The 16,207-nt window shown below is 37.4% G+C and overlaps 1 protein-coding gene across 1 annotated transcript in view; it reads left to right on the top strand.

Annotated features, from left to right (window-relative positions):
* LOC126473247 (FUN14 domain-containing protein 1-like) overlaps positions 1-13,582 on the top strand; it is a 75,927-nt gene extending 62,345 nt beyond the window's left edge. Inside the window, exon 4 of the mRNA XM_050100170.1 lies at positions 12,980-13,582. Within this exon, the coding sequence (XP_049956127.1) occupies positions 12,980-13,165 (186 nt within the window). The 3' untranslated portion in view covers positions 13,166-13,582. The remainder of the gene's footprint in view (positions 1-12,979) is intronic.
* Positions 13,583-16,207: the final 2,625 nt, after the last annotated feature.

The following is a 16,207-nucleotide window of genomic DNA, read 5'->3' on the forward strand; positions in this document are numbered from 1 at the left end:
TATGCAGACACTTAATTTTGTCAGTTAGTGTTTTAGTAGTAGTACCAGTAGTTATGCTTTTCTTATTAATTTTATTTATTTATTAATGTACAGTTTGTTACATTTTTAGTACCTCAAGCAATATAACCTCTTTTATAACTTCAATATGTTATGGATCAGGAACACTGTAACTGTGATGAATAAAGATTTTTGGAAATAACTGCAACCAGTCACCTTTTGTGGTGGTTCAGTATTTATTATGCCATGACTAGTTTTGAGCTGCCCAATGATTCATCATCAGACTACTGCCTGAACCACCACAAAAGGTGACTGGTTGCAGTTTGATGTAAATAATTCCTGAAATTTTGCCACTGCCACAGTTACAGCTTATTTGTTTCATGTTTTCTGTCTTGTGTCAACTGCACGACCCCCACAGTGTTGCAAACTATCATTAAAAGTGTGTACCATCTGATGATGAATCACTAGGCAGCTCTAAACAAGCCATGATATAATAAAAACTGAACCGTCACGTAAGATAACTGGTTTTGGTTATTTGTGAAACATGCAATCTTTACGCTCTTTTTTCTTAAATATTTCCCTCCTTTTTCTGTTTTATATAAATAATTTTAGTTTGCATGTTTAAATTACCGTGTCTCTTGTTCCCAAAATTTGGATTAAAACTGTGGTAACAGTATGAAGTATATTAATAATAGTAAATAACCCTGAAAGCCCATTGTCTGAACATTTCCTGATTCTTTATCTGACAGATGCGACAAAAATACAGTAACACAACTTTCTAGACTAGTTCATTGTTACTTGCATACAAACTGACTACATTTCATTGCATGATTTATTGATGGGGTGGGTAGATGACTATTCTGAATTTTTAACATTTGTAGCTATGCATAGAAGGAACCCAAATACTTTACTTAGCACCAGCTGGCATCAACATAACAGTCTGAATACAATGCATCCTGCGTGCATCACATTTATACACTCCTCAAAAGAATTTGAGAACACAGGTGTCACTCTCTGTATGTTTTATCTATTTTGATACAGGCAGTACCTGTGGTATTATTGCATAGCTTGAAATCTTCATTTTCAGTGTATGTATCTAAAGTCATTTACCATCTATCAGCTGTGTTATGCATTACAGTATCCAGTGACCCCTCAGAAGGAAGTGAGCACCAGTGTCCCATATTATCTAGTGAGGTACACAGATGGCAGTTGTCATTTATTCATTTGTGGGTGTGTATTCAACCAAGCACATGCAGGGTGGCATCTTAATGCAGTGCATGTAGTAAGGGTAGTTTGTTTGATCCAAGAAGGATGGATTTTCTGTTGTATTGCTGCAGTTGCCATTGTCTCTCAATCACTCGTTTATAGGTTGTGATTACTTACTTACTTGCTTCTCCTTGGTGCTACAGCCCTTGTGGGGCCTTGGCCTCTCGAAGGTTGTGAATACACTACAGGGAGACAGTTTGGTGCACACAATGAGTTGGACAAGGTTGCCAACACTTTACAAGACTGCATGAAGATTGATATCTGGCCATCTGTGCAGTGCGGCATCGTATGGCTATCACCAGAGCACTGCAAGACAATCTCAGAATGGCTTCCAGAGCCATTCTGTCCATTCAGACTGTAAGTAATAGGTTACAGGGAATGATCTTATCCAGATGTTCTGTTCGAGTACCCTGCTTGACAGGACATCTCACAGCTCACCCTCAGTTCTGCCGTTCCTATGTTGCCTGGCAACTTCATCAGTGGTGAAACATGTTACTCACAGACGACTCCTGATTTTCTCTAACACAGCATGATGGGTGTTTATACGTTTGGAGATGCCTCGGTGAGCGTTACCTGCCACCTGCCCAGCAAATCAACAGATTTGGCTAGTTTTGTGATGGTGTTGGGTGGCATCATTGTCGACAGCCATATGGATCTTGTCATTGCCTTACTGCCAGGCTGTATATCGAACAGATGGTGTTGGATCATGTGCTGGCTGGCTGCTGCGTGTGAAGGTGGCCCTGAATTCCTTCTTATGCATGATAATACCAGGGCCCATGTGGCGGGCATCATAGGGCTGTCTTGCGACCCCTGGACATTGAAGTGATGGAATGGCCAGTGGTGATTTGTGCCCTAAACCATAATTCTCAAGGGCTCTCAATAAAGAATGGGAATGGCTACCACAGTGTGATGTACATAAACTTGTATGGAGTCTGTGTGCTACATAGGTGTTGGGCAGTGATATTCCCTCTCAGAGGGAATTCATGTTACTGAAGCTCTTAAAGTAACCTGGGATGAAGGGACAAATGATTCTTTCTATTTTGTTTTCGACACCTGTCAGACATTGCAGTTCTTATTAGAGAAATGAATGAGACTGTAATGATTTTTTATTGTGTACTTAACGTATGAAAGATAAAGGTATAAATTGGTAACATACCCTGCCCTCAATTATTGCTCTGTGGAATATGGCAGATATTGAAAGACATGTTCCACTAATTCTTTTGTGTAGTGTATATTAGTACTGTGGCTTTCTCAAATTATATGAGCAGATTTGTGATGTATGAACAACAGACTGAGGTATTGAAGAGCTTTTGTAGCGAAAATAACATCAATGAAAATGTCTGGAGCATCTGCTGTGTGAAAATCAGGTGTAACTTCTAGTGAGCCTAAAATATAACCCTCAGAATAAAACATAAAAATTAAGAAAAAGGTGATAAAGCAATAGTAAAGCACAGTAACATCCAAATAGAACATAGACACAGTATCATTCTCTCCAGACAGAAGAAAACAGTGTTAGAACAGTAACACTATCTGTCTAAGATCTTATTATGTAACAACAAAAACAATCAATTTTTGACAAAATAATTTAAGTGGATAGATAAAAAATCTACTCAGCAAGTGGCAGCACACACACATAAAAGAGGGTTGTAATCAGGCAAGCTTTTGGAGCCAGTGGCTCCTAGGGTTACTTTGATAGTGCTTGTTTTGCCAGTTACAGGGCTACTGTGGTGCTGATACAAAGGTGCTTAGGGCAAGTCTTGCAGTGGAGATGGTCACAGTGGTAGGAGCCACAGGGTAGGGAGATGGGTACGGTAGGAGCATAGGGTCTTACAAGAATATTGCAGGGATTGGGAGGGTGATAAAAAGCTATTCTAGGTGTGGTGGAAAAGATTTCAGACAATGGATCTCATTTCAGGGCATGATTTTAGGCAGTCATGGCCCTGTCTAAGAAATCTGCTTTTGAATTGCTGGCGAGGTGACAGTGGTGTATTGTTGTAAAGAGTCTGCATCTGAACAAATACATTTGCCTCAAATGTCAAGGCTGTATGGGAGGGAATGTTTGATATGGAAAGTATGGAAACTGTCAAGATGTAAGTACCGCTGTTTGTTGGTAGGTTTAGTGTGGATGGAAGTGTGTAGCTGGCCTCCAGTAAGGACAAGATCAACATCAAGGAAAGTGGCATGGGATTCGGAATAGGACCATGTGAAATTTAATTGGGAGAAGATATTCAGAGATTCTAGGAATTTTAGCAGGTCAGTCTCTCAATGAGTATATATGGTAAAGAGGCCATCAATGTATCTACCCCAAAGCAGGGGATGAAGACTTATGGATTCCAAGAAAGCCCAATACCCCGACCCATTAAAAGGTTTACATAGGAAGGAGCCATGCTGGTTCCCATGGCCGTACCCCTGATCTCTTACTATGTGCTATACAGGGTGTTACAAAAAGGTACGGCCAAACTTTCAGGAAACATTCCTCACACACAAAGAAAGAAAATATGTTATGTGGACATGAGTCCGGAAACACTTTCCATGTTAGAGCTCGTTCTATTACTTCTCTTCAAATCAAGGAATGGAAACAAAGCAACAGAACGTACCAGCATGACTTCAAACACTTTGTTACAGTAAATGTTCAAAATGTCCTCCGTTAGCGAGGATACATGCATCCACCCTCCGTCGCATGGAATCCGTGATGCGCTGATGCAGCCCTGGAGAACGGCGTATTGTATCACAGTCGTCCACAATATGAGCACGAAGAGTCTCTACATTTGGTACCGGGGTTGCGTAGACAAGAGCTTTCAAATGCCCCCATAAATGGAAGTCAAGAGGGTCGAGGTCAGGAGAGCGTGGAGGCCATGGAATTGGTCTGCCTCTACCAAACCATTGGTACCGAATCTGTTGTTGAGAAGCGTACAAACACTTCAACTGAAATGTGCAGGAGCTCCATCGTGAATGAACCACATGTTGTGTTGTACTTGTAAAGGCACATATTCTAGCAGCACAGGTAGAGTATCCTGTATGAAATCATGATAACGTGCTCCATTGAGCGTAGGTGGAAGAACATACTGACAAAACTAAAATGAGCTCTAACATGGAAATTAAGCATTTCCAGACACACGTCCACATAACATCTTTTCTTTATTTGTGTGTGAGGAATGTTTCCTGAAAGTTTGGCCGTACCTTTTTGTAACACCCTGTATAATCATTAAGGTAAAAGAAGGGGCCTTCGGAAGTGTGTCATATTTGTACATTGAGGTATGGCAGTAACTCAAATCTATTTATAGGCTTTTGAGTGCGCACTGAAGCTACGTTACTCAGGACAGCTATTTCAACTTGAGTAATAAGGCTACTTACATACAAATAACAGCAAAGAAGTTGAGTAGCAGCTGAAATTGCAGTAACACATCTGTATAGAAACTGAAACTAGAACAGTAAACATGGAGGGTAAGTGACACAACTTACAGTTTTTAGAACAATAGGTTTTTATGTTGTGGAAGGTAAAAGTGAAAAGTCACTTCAACCACTGATGATGAGACATGGAACTGGATAGGATGAGAGGGAAATACACATGATGAGGTCCAATAAATAGCTCTCGGCAGCTTCATTTTCTCTAAATGTACATCCATTTTCTGCAGACAACTGTGAAGTGCATGGCAGAAGGTACTCTCGTTTGTATCACACATTAGGATTTCTTAATATTCCACCTATGTATGGAAAATGAGAAAAATTAGTACTGAAGTGCCTTTGTCTTTGCAATCTGTAGAGGAGCAATACATAAGAGGCTGTAGCATATTTCCAACTTCTCACCTAATACTGTTTCTTGAAACTTGTAAGTAGCCTATTTTCAAGTGCCTGTCAGTTCAGATTTTCCAGCATTTCTCCGATACTTCCCGATATGTCAAATGTGATAATTTTTGCTGTCCTGACTTCAGTACGTACAGTACCCCTGTTGGTCTTACCTGGTATGATTCCGCCACAGTTGAGCAATATTCTAGGATGAGTTGCATGTTTTCAAGCAATCTGTTTTGCATTTTCCCCATATTGTATTAATGAACTGAAGCCTACCTCATGCTTTAATTATAACTGAGTCTATGTGATCCTTCAATTTCATATCCCCACAGATTGTTACACCCAGGGGTTTGTATGTGTTGGCTATTCGAATTGTAATTGTGACTCACTAATATTGTAGTCCTATACAGGTTGCTAATCTTTGCACCACTTCGAAATCTTATCAAGAGCTGACTGTATACCTGTGCAGCTCTTTTCAGATAATACTTTACGTAACTGCATTACCTGCTAAAAAAAGGAAGAAACAAGCTAATGTCACTGTCAGTATTATTTGCCATGTCATTAATACATGAACATCAAAGGTCCCACACACTTTCCTAGTTCATGCCTGAAGTTACTTTCCCTTCCAACGATACTTCAAAAACTTGCGTAATCATTTCAGTTTCATAGAGCTAATGTACTAACAACATTTTATTAGTTTGTTCGAGATCTGCGGTCAAAATCAACTTTAGATAAATTGTTGCCAAATAATATGATGAGAGATGGCCAGAATTTATCAATCTTTTGATCGTATCAGCAAAAGCATTGTTGTACGTCTCTTGGATACTTGCAAAGAAAAGTTAATAACTTCTGCAGAACTAAGAGTTGCTATTTGAAAGCCAGTGACTTCCAATGTCAGACCTAAACAAAATGTCTGAGATTTCAATAACATTTTGGTGCTATGTACAAGATACTATGCAAAACATCAGAGAATTTCATTACAAAAATCAGAAAACTGTACTTACGTCCTTTATCACCTTCCAAGTAGTCACCTCGAAAATGCAACAATCCCAGATTTACTCACATTTTTGGAATCACTCCCAGATGTCTGCATGGTGAAGGGTGTTCAGCATCTGTTGCAATTCCATTTGGATGTCTTCAATCAAGTCAAAACATTGCCCTTTCAATGTGATTTTCATCTGTAGGAATAGGTGGAAGGTACATGGGGTCAAGTCTGGCAAATAGGGAAGGAGGGGGGCCCCTTTGTCATGTCGTTTTTGGCAGGGAATACCTTCACAATGAACAAGTTGTGCACGAGTGCATTGTCATGGTGTACCAACCAGTCTTAGTTTTTTGATAACTCTGGCTGTACACACCAAACATCACCAAACATTTTCCCCTCAGTCGCCTCAAAACCTCACGGCAGTAAAACTGGCCATTGACAGTGTAACCAAGTGGAGAAAACTCATTATGGACTATTCTCTCTCTCTAAAAAAGAGAGAGAGGGGGGAGAGAGAGAGAGAGAGAGAGAGAGAGAGAGAGAGAGAGAGACGTCATGCTGCTGCAAACTTGTCTAGCTCTTTTCGGCCTTGGAGATGATGTAGTTTTCCATTGTGATGATTGGTGCTTCATTTCAGGGTCATAATCATAGATTCAAGATTCATCACCTGTTATGACTCTGGATCAGAGTTTTGGACACACTTGAGCTCTTTATTGCAGCTCAGTTCATGTCTGAATCCTGAGGTTTTGTTGGTCGATGGTGGGGAAGGTGAGACGCAAACTTCGCTGCAATTTGTCAGTTGTTCAGTTCATTGGCTAGAATTCATTTACATGCACTTTATGAGAGCCCAAGTTATTTACAAACATCGCAAATTGTCTGCCTTTGGTCTTCGTGAATCACGTCACATGCTTTCTTGATTATTTCCGGTGTTGTGCATATTGACAATCTACCAGAATGTTTGTGATCATCTACAGATTCTCGGCCTTCATTGAAGTGCATGAACCACTCAAATGTTCTTTCCTGAATCAGTACAGTTTCACTAAATGCCTCTGTCAGCATGTGGTGGGCTTCAGCTGCGGTTTTCTGCAACTTGAAGCAGAATTTTATTCAAATCTATTGCTCATTCACGTTATCCATTGCACTATTTGCAGAATCACTGAAACGTGTCCTGCCGTGCATCTCTACAACTCATAACTGCGCGCACCAAAGTTGACACATTTTTATGCCATGGTACCTCGAGACATCCAGCAGTGGAATGACATGCTGGTACTATTTGACCAGTACAGTGAAATTCCCGGATATTTCGGGTAGCAACTCGTAAAATAACATAACAGAACAAATCTTTCAAAAAGCTGCAAAAGCAAAACAAAAATACTAAATTCAAAATTATTCTCATCTACGCAAGAAATTTATATCTACGTCTACATGATTACTCTGCACTCTGCCATTCACATTTAAGTGCTTGGCAGAGGTTTCATCAAACCACAATCATACTATCTCTCTACCATTCCACTCCCGAACAGCGCGCGGGAAAAACGAACACCTAAACCTTTCTGTTCGAGCTCTGATTTCTCTAATTTTATTTTGATGATCATTCCTACCTATGTAGGTTGGGCTCAACAAAATGTTTTCACATTCGGAAGAGAAAGTTGGTGACTGAAATTTCGTAAATAGATCTCGCCGTGACGAAAAACGTCTTTGCTGTAATGACTTCCATCCCAACTCGCATATCATATCTGCCACACTCACTTACGTGATAATACAAAATGAGCTGCCCTTTTTTTCACCCTTTCGATGTCCTCCGTCAATCCCACCTGGTAAGGATCCCACACCGCGCAGCAATATTCTAACAGAGGATGAACGAGTGTAATGTAAGCTGTCTCTTTAGTGGACTTGTTGCATCTTCTAAGTGTCCTGCCAATGAAACGCAACCTTTGGCTAGCCTTCCCCACAATATTATCTATGTGGTCTTTCAAACTGAAGTTGTTCGTAATTTTAACACCCAGGTACTGAGTTGAATTGACAGCCTTGAGAATTGTACTATTTATCGAGTAATCAAATTCCAACGTGTTTCTTTTGGAACTCATGTGGATCACCTCACACTTTTCGTTATTTAGCGTCAACTGCCACCTGCCACACCATACAGCAATCTTTTCTAAATCGCTTTGCAACTGATACTGGTCTTCGGATGACCTTACTAGACAGTAAATTACAGCATCATCCACGAACAACCTAAGAGACTGCTGATTGTCACCCAGGTCATTTATTTAGATCAGGAGCAGCAGAGGTCCCAGGACGCTTCCCTGGGGAACACCTGATATCACTTCAGTTTTACTCTATGATTTGCCGTCTATTACTACGAACTGCAACCTTCCTGACAGGAAATCACGAATCCAGTCGCACAACTGAGACGATACCCCATAGGCGCGCAGCTTGATTAGAAGTCGCTTGTGAGGAACGGTGTCAAAAGCTTTCCGGAAATCTAGAAATACGGAATCAACTTGAAATCCCCTGTCGATAGTGGCCATTACTTCGTGCGAATAAAGAGCTAGCTGCATTGCACAAGAACGATGTTATCTGAAACCATGCTGATTACGTATCAATAGATCGTTCCCTTCAAGGTGATTCATAATGTTTGAATACAGTATATGCTCCAGAACCCTACTGCAAACCGATGTCAATGATATAGGTCTGTAGCTCAATGGATTACTCCTACTACCCTTCTTAAACACTGGTGCGACCTGCGCAATTTTCCAATCTGTAGGTACAGTTCTATCGGTGAGCGAGCGGTTGTATATGATTGCTAAGTAGGGAGCTATTGTATCAGTGTAATCTGAAAGGAACCTAATCGGTATACAATCTGGACCTGAAGACTTGCCCGTATCAAGCGATTTGAGCTGCTTCGCAACCCCTAAGGTATCTACTTCTAAGAAACTCATGCTAGCAGCTGTTCGTGTTTCAAATTCTGGAATATTCCATTCATCTTTCCTGGTGAAGGAATTTCGGAAAACTGCGTTCAGTATTGTTTGATTATTGACCAAGTTTTGGACTAGCTATACAGAATAAGCATGTCATGTTGTAATAAACAAACTAGGCTTCTGAAAAAAAAAAAAAAAAAAAAAAGAATTGGCACTGTACTTACATAAAATTTCTGTTAATGTTTACATTGAGTATTCTGAGAAATTAGCCTCTTCCATAATTTTAGTTGGTATATTGTCTTGTAGCAAACAGTCCTAAGTATCTAAAAGTAACAGAGAACACCCATTAAAAAGACATATGAACTAACATGTGCAAAGATATAGCGTGAACTCAATGTAAGAGTCATTGTAATGAGGTTTCCTGAACAGAAAAATAGTTTTGGAATAAAAGAAAACAATACACTATTTATGTGTAGGATGGTAATCCACTTGTTGCCCAGCATGACTTTTATAACAATACCTGGAAGAAAGAAGTTTCTTTAGCACAGAATGGTTGCTAGTCAAATTAAGACAAATTATTTCAGGCAGACGTAAAATGATTTAGCATCCTTCATTAGCAATTAGCAGAAATTAAAATGAGTAAGAAAATTACACCAAGTTGTGAAAGGCTTCAGGTGGGAGATCCCTTTTTAATCCTGGATTTTCCAAAGCTGTAACTTTGGGCTAAATCTAACTACTTCAGAATCAGAGTACATGCTGGCTGGAAGACAAGAACAAGGAATATTGAGTACACAAGTGGTTAGTGATAAGTAAAAGGGGTCAAGGAATATCTTGAAAGCATACTCATGGAAATAACAAAGTGAAACAGTGATGTAAGCCAGAATCCACACAAGTGGCAGATGCCTCTGCACTCTTGTTAAACTATTGAGCTCTCTGTGTTGAGACTGTTAAACACAGTTATATTAATTGTTGTACTTTATAAATGCCACACTTTGAACACTGGAACACTGGAACTCCAGGGAGTGGAGTGTTCACAGTGCCAGTCTGGAGGATCTCTGCAGATACCATAACGTTATTGGATCTGTTAGACTAGGGTCCTAGAATGAGCTGGATATTTGGTTATAAAGATTCACCATTATGGCACAAGGTTGCTGTGGACCTAGCACCAGTTGTGGAAGATATAGTGAGAAATGGATAGGCAAGGAAATGAAGTCTTGCATATGACTGGAGTCTTGGTTCAACTGTAGGAAGGTTTTTGAAAACAAAATGGAGTGGTAACCTTAGTCACAGTCATGTGGTCTTCTGGGCCAGATTGCAAGAAGTAGTCTACAATATATGTTTTTCAGAAAGAGCGAGAGATTAGATCAGTGCATGAAAATATACAGATAGTAATTTTTCATTTTTTTTGTGAGTGAAGAGAGCAAGAAAAACAATGACTAATAATGGTGTGAATTACCCTCTATAATGGATCTCACACCCCCTTAAGTCCCAGAATCTTTTTTCCTGTAAGTCTTCTTTATGATTTTAGAAGGCCCTGTTTTCAATTATCAGTTTAAACCTGCTTCACAAATCCAATTTTATTTTCCAAATAAAGGCTCTGTAACTGCACATTCCTTATCCCAATCACAGTTGGATTCCAACGCCCCCAACTATATAGGGCACCATTTCTCTCTTGACTTCTGACTTTCATCTGTCACTGAATGGATGTTTACACAATGATAGTGCGTCCCTGTATGCACTTAAGTTGTAGGGCTAAATCAGCATGTCTGTCAAAAGTAGTCGGCAGTAGCCTTCATTATCCGAGGACATATGATGTCTCAATACAGGAAACGATATATTTTAACCAAGCATAGAAGCATTCTCTGATGTCATTCTCAGAATCTGTACTCATACATTTTCATTTAATATTCTATATGAAATAATGGATCAAACTTGCCCCAGTGTTGTTTACTGACATTGGTGTACCTTTTAAAAAGCTCTTACAGAAGAAAATTTCTACTGCATTAATATTATTCTACATCATTAACAAAAATAAGGGACACGGGAAGGGAGGTATTTGGAGAAAAAGATATAACCAGTGATTCCATTTAAGGGATGATAGTAGTATTTTGATACCGATACCTGATGATATATATTTGAATCATGCCTGTCTTGCATAATTTCTATTGGCAGAAACAACATTGTAGAGGCATAATGTCAACAGCATTCTGAGATGTTGTTATATACGATTAATTATGATCAATCAAGATACATGTGTTTGTCAATATGACAAAACAAAGATTACCAGAGAAAGAAAGGGAGAGAATTTTAATTAAAGTTCACAAGGGTACCTGTGCAAAAAACTTACTATTAATCTCAAGTCATTTTGGTTATTTTCTCTGAAAATCTTGTATAATTAAACTTTATTAGAAGTATTAATTCAGTAAAGTAAAATGTTGTATGGAGGATAAAAATGATGGTTTGAGAACAACTCATTGTATCACATAATTACGTGAGTAATTTTGAGTATAATCAATCATTAAGTTGACCTGCCTAGTAACAGTTGCAGTTGTATTGGAACCATTACTGATAGTTGATATCTAAGATGGTTTCGCCTGCTTCTAGTTATAGCTAAAACCACCTCCCTTATTTCTGCACTTACTTTTTATTTTCTGTTCTAAATAATCCATTCTGCACATAGTTGTGTAACATTTTCACCGTTGGCTACACTTCCATATTTTTTTGTCATTCATACTTTTCACTGAATTTTTTTTTTGCTGTCTTGGTGTTTTAGCCTTTTTTCTTTTACTTTTTTCCCTGTGTTATAAATTGTTTACTTTTTTCTGAGTCTATGATTATCACAGTAATTAGTTCAAACAATGGAAAATCCAGGATGGAGTGTAACTGTAATTAGTTCAGTGAATTGTCTTTCTCGTATTGATTATTCTTTATTTGGTTTGTTCTGCTATTGGTCTTTCTTTCTGATTACTTGTGTTGTTAGTCAATCCTTTTGAATATTTACACATTGCGAATTATTTTTCAAATTCGCTTGGATATTCTTAGGATTCAGATGCTCTCTTTCATCTTCTACTTTGACATAACTAAAATTGCTCCTCCTATTTTGTTTCTTCATCTATTGTTCGTACTTCCTTAAATTTTTAATTTGTATAGTTATTGTGAAAAATGAGAAGTTTCATGTTTTATCAATGATGCATAAATGGTTGTTCATATACAAATTTGCCTGGCCTTCTTAGTTGTTGCTTCTAGTACCAGTATGTAGTTGTGATATAGAATCTCACTTTTCAATTGGAAAAGTGTATCCTCTTCAGTGGTGTGAATAATTGACATAGTGACACTAGACAGCTTTTGCATGTACATCCATGACAATCTTTTTAAGCAGAAACTTGTTTAATTTATGGTACAAAATTAATGTTTTATGGTACCTCAAAAAGAAATTGATATGTTTGTCAACATGATTCATTAAACTCACTAATGATTTGCGTGTTGAACCTAAATGTGTCTTATGCTAAAATTACCACATACAAACCTAGGAACAGTTTCCATGCTACGTGGTCAGTATGCCTATATCTAGTTGTCACAATTGCCTTGTGTTGGGTGAAGTTGGCTAACGAAAAACTATTGGTCCAAATGTGATACAAGCATAATATGTTACCATGTAGAAGATATTGTATCCAGTCCACTTAGTTCACTGTCTATACTAAGTGGGACTTTGCTTCAGCACCTGTTGGATTTAGTTCTGTTCTGGATGCTAAGATAAATTGTTTTTGCTAATTCAGAGATGTGATCTTGCCAAATCTTTTTACTGTAGTATTATTTTAGTATTAGAAAATAAGTGCCAGCTCACAAAAATTTAAGTGTCAGTATCACCTGCTGTTATCAGTGATTCACACTTTTATGCCACTAAGTTACTGTGACAGTTTTAAAGTACAGTATTACTTTGCTATTAATATTTTGTGTATTTCTGTTGTGTTTAATATAGCATTTTATGATTACTTTTAAGAAACTAGTAAGTGTTTTATTTGGTTTCTAGATGGAACGACTGGTCGATCGAAATATTGATAAGGCTGAAGAGTTATTGAAGAACAAGCAGCGCAAAGCAAAGCGTTGGTACCATAGTTTTATTGGTGATGAAGACTATTTCCAGGTTCAAGAAATTCATATTTTCCTTGCTTCATTTGTTTTGGGTTTTTCGGTCGGAATTGTGACAGCCTCCTGAATCGAATGAAAAGGAAGAGCATTCATGTAGATTACTGTAATTTAAGGCATTTTACTAAACTTGAGTTATTTATTTCTGTAATGAAGAGGTAATAGTGAGTAGAACTGGATTTTTCGTGACTGATAAGAGCTTTAAGGCAGACTGTAGAATCTCATAAATGAATTATACAAGAGGTATATGTCAGACTGGTTTTTCCAGGTGATGTGGCTGGAGTATGCTTTGTGTAATTTATTTCAAGATAACACACCTAATTTTTGTCATCTTATAAATTATTATTTATTAAACATAAGGTACCTAATAAGTTCCCTATGACTGATAATTTGAAAGTATTAACTGTTCACACAATTGATATGTGATATAGTATAGATTGTATGCAATAAATATTGTGTAGTAATAAATGATATTGTGTTTTGACAATTTTGTCCTTTTGGCATTATCAAAATTACAATGTATTTCATAAAAACTGCATAGTTGCAGAGGATTGCAATGTGTAGGGGACTTTAGAGATCCATAAAAATAATAGACAAACTATAGAAAAAGGGAAAGTCATTAACCACTTACGTATATTAAAAAAAAATTCTTCAGTGTGTATTTACCTTTTTTATTCACATTGATGCTGGCATTTATATTAAATTGGGTCAAGCTACCATGGATGTCCTTTGCTTTGAGTCAGGGTAACAAAAGTACTTAAAAGTAGATGATCTGATTTCAAATTAGTGCTTTGTGATATGATTTATTATGTAACAATTCAACATGTACCAGTCACCAAACTCAATAATCATTAGCATTTATTTTCAGCAGGTGGTTATCAGGGTTTTTGGGCTTCATTTCAGATTTAATTAAAATTTTTTGTAGAGAGAATTCTTTTGTTGATAATGTTCAACTGATTTTTCATTTGTGTATAAATCTGAACTTTGTAATAGCCCCTTCTGTACTGGAAGTTCTTCTCAGTGAATACTTCACAATTGTAACATTATGTTTTGGATTATTAGTATGCACAAATATCCTTACAAACTGCATCTCATCCTGCACATATGGTAAGATACCGTTAATGAATAAATTTGTTCTTTTCTGCACTCATAATGCCAACATTAGTTTTATTGACTAACACTGCACAAAGAGAAACCAACTCAAATACTAATACAAATCCCATCATGTTTCACAGTTTGTTTGTCTGTTGTTGTTCTCTTGGTTTGCTGTCATGTTACATATTCATACACAACAGAGGAAAACTTGTTAGACTAAACATCTACAAGCTATTTTTATTTTCATTGCTATTAGTGTACTGTCTTGTATATTTTTTATTTGCGTGGTTTTTTGCAACTGCCACCACATACTTTAGCATCATGTAATATTTTAACAGTTTAAATACTTTTTGATCTAGTGAAGATTTTATCTTGCAATTTTGGACCATGTGATTTGTTGATTCCTTTGTCCGGAACATTGGCAGTTATTGCTATAGCTAGGAAATATGCTGAAGTTATTTTACTTTATCCACCATGTGATCTTTTTGTATTAATGCCCAATTAATACCCAAAAAACATGCAACATTCTTTTGTTTCGATTTGTTATATTTATTGACGTATTTTTTCCATACCCAAACTATGTCATTTGAAGCGGCCCATTGTTGGTTCATTTAAAGCAGCTCATTGTTGATTTTACAATGATAATTGTACTGTTATCAAGATGTCTACTTTGCTTCCTTCTTCAAGTAAAATTGATGCTTGTTATACTAAATAAATTATATAAATTTTTCCACCCAACTTCACCTTGAATCCCAGAGACTTTGTTTTCCGTTAAACCCATGCTTTCATCCCTCTATCCCTTTGCTCATCTGTCTGTATCTGCCACTTCAGCTTCTCCTCTTATTTGTTTGTTCATCTGATTCTCGTTGACTCATATGGTTCTCTATACTCTCACTTTACTCCTTTTCTCCCCATTTCACTTTTCAGTTTTTATTTTATGTTGCAATATATTGTATTCCATCATCCGTTCATGTATTCATTCACCATGTTTTTAAACGTTGTGAGGAAGACAACCATCATAGATGTGAAGCAAGTCAATTTATGCATTAACAATTAATCCATAATCACACTGCTGTATTCCATTTGAGCTTACACAGGCTCTAAATGAAAGTATTAAAGTGAGAATTATTTTCAACAAAGTAGCTGTTGTTTGTCTAATTCTGCTTGCTTAATATTTTAAAAAGTTCCTGGTTATGATCAAACAATAACAGTTATCTACATGTTGTTAAGAGTTGAGGCTGTTCAGAATGCTGTTGTTCATATTGCTGCTAGCAGGATTCTTCAGTGCTTTAATATTGATAATCAGGTAGAATGAATAGCTAATAAATATTATTTATAATTTTCATTTCAACTTGTAGTGATTTCCAGATTCATGCTTTATGATGGTTCTTGAAACATTTTGTATAATGCTGCAGAACTCTACACTGAACCCTACACAGTAACCAAAATACATGGAAATTATGTACTTTTTGTATTATCTATTTACTTATGTGATGTGTCCTTTACTTGTATAATATAAAATAGTAAAAATAACATCAAAATTCTGCCAGGCACTACTGATTTTCTGTTAGATGGACTTCAAGGTCCAAAATTCTGCCGTGTTGATAGCCGTATCACTTGCTATATACCGATCATCTGTAGTTTCTGCAGACCAGGAGATGTGGATCACCTCAATCATAGAATTCCCCTCCAGTCGTGAAGCCCCAGTTCTTGAGGTTTGCTTTGCATCATGACAATCCTGTCCTCAGTCAGTTTAGTGCCTTCAGTGTCATGTGCAGCAGATCAAAAGTCACAGAAGATTCCTCTTTGATGTTTTTCCCAACCCTTTCGGTAAATTAATTTCGCCATAATTCTGTTTGGAAAGTTGCAGGTGCTGATGGAATTGCCGAAAGCTCTTCATTGTCCTCAAACTAGGTTTCTGTGATGCATATCTAAACAGGGGGTCTCTGGGATCTGTTTTCTGCTTATTTTTCTCTAGTCCTGTGACTGTTGTTCTATGGATGTCAAGTGCCATACC

The sequence above is a fragment of the Schistocerca serialis genome, chromosome 1 (assembly GCF_023864345.2).
Source record: "Schistocerca serialis cubense isolate TAMUIC-IGC-003099 chromosome 1, iqSchSeri2.2, whole genome shotgun sequence".
Lineage (NCBI taxonomy): Eukaryota > Metazoa > Arthropoda > Insecta > Orthoptera > Acrididae > Schistocerca > Schistocerca serialis.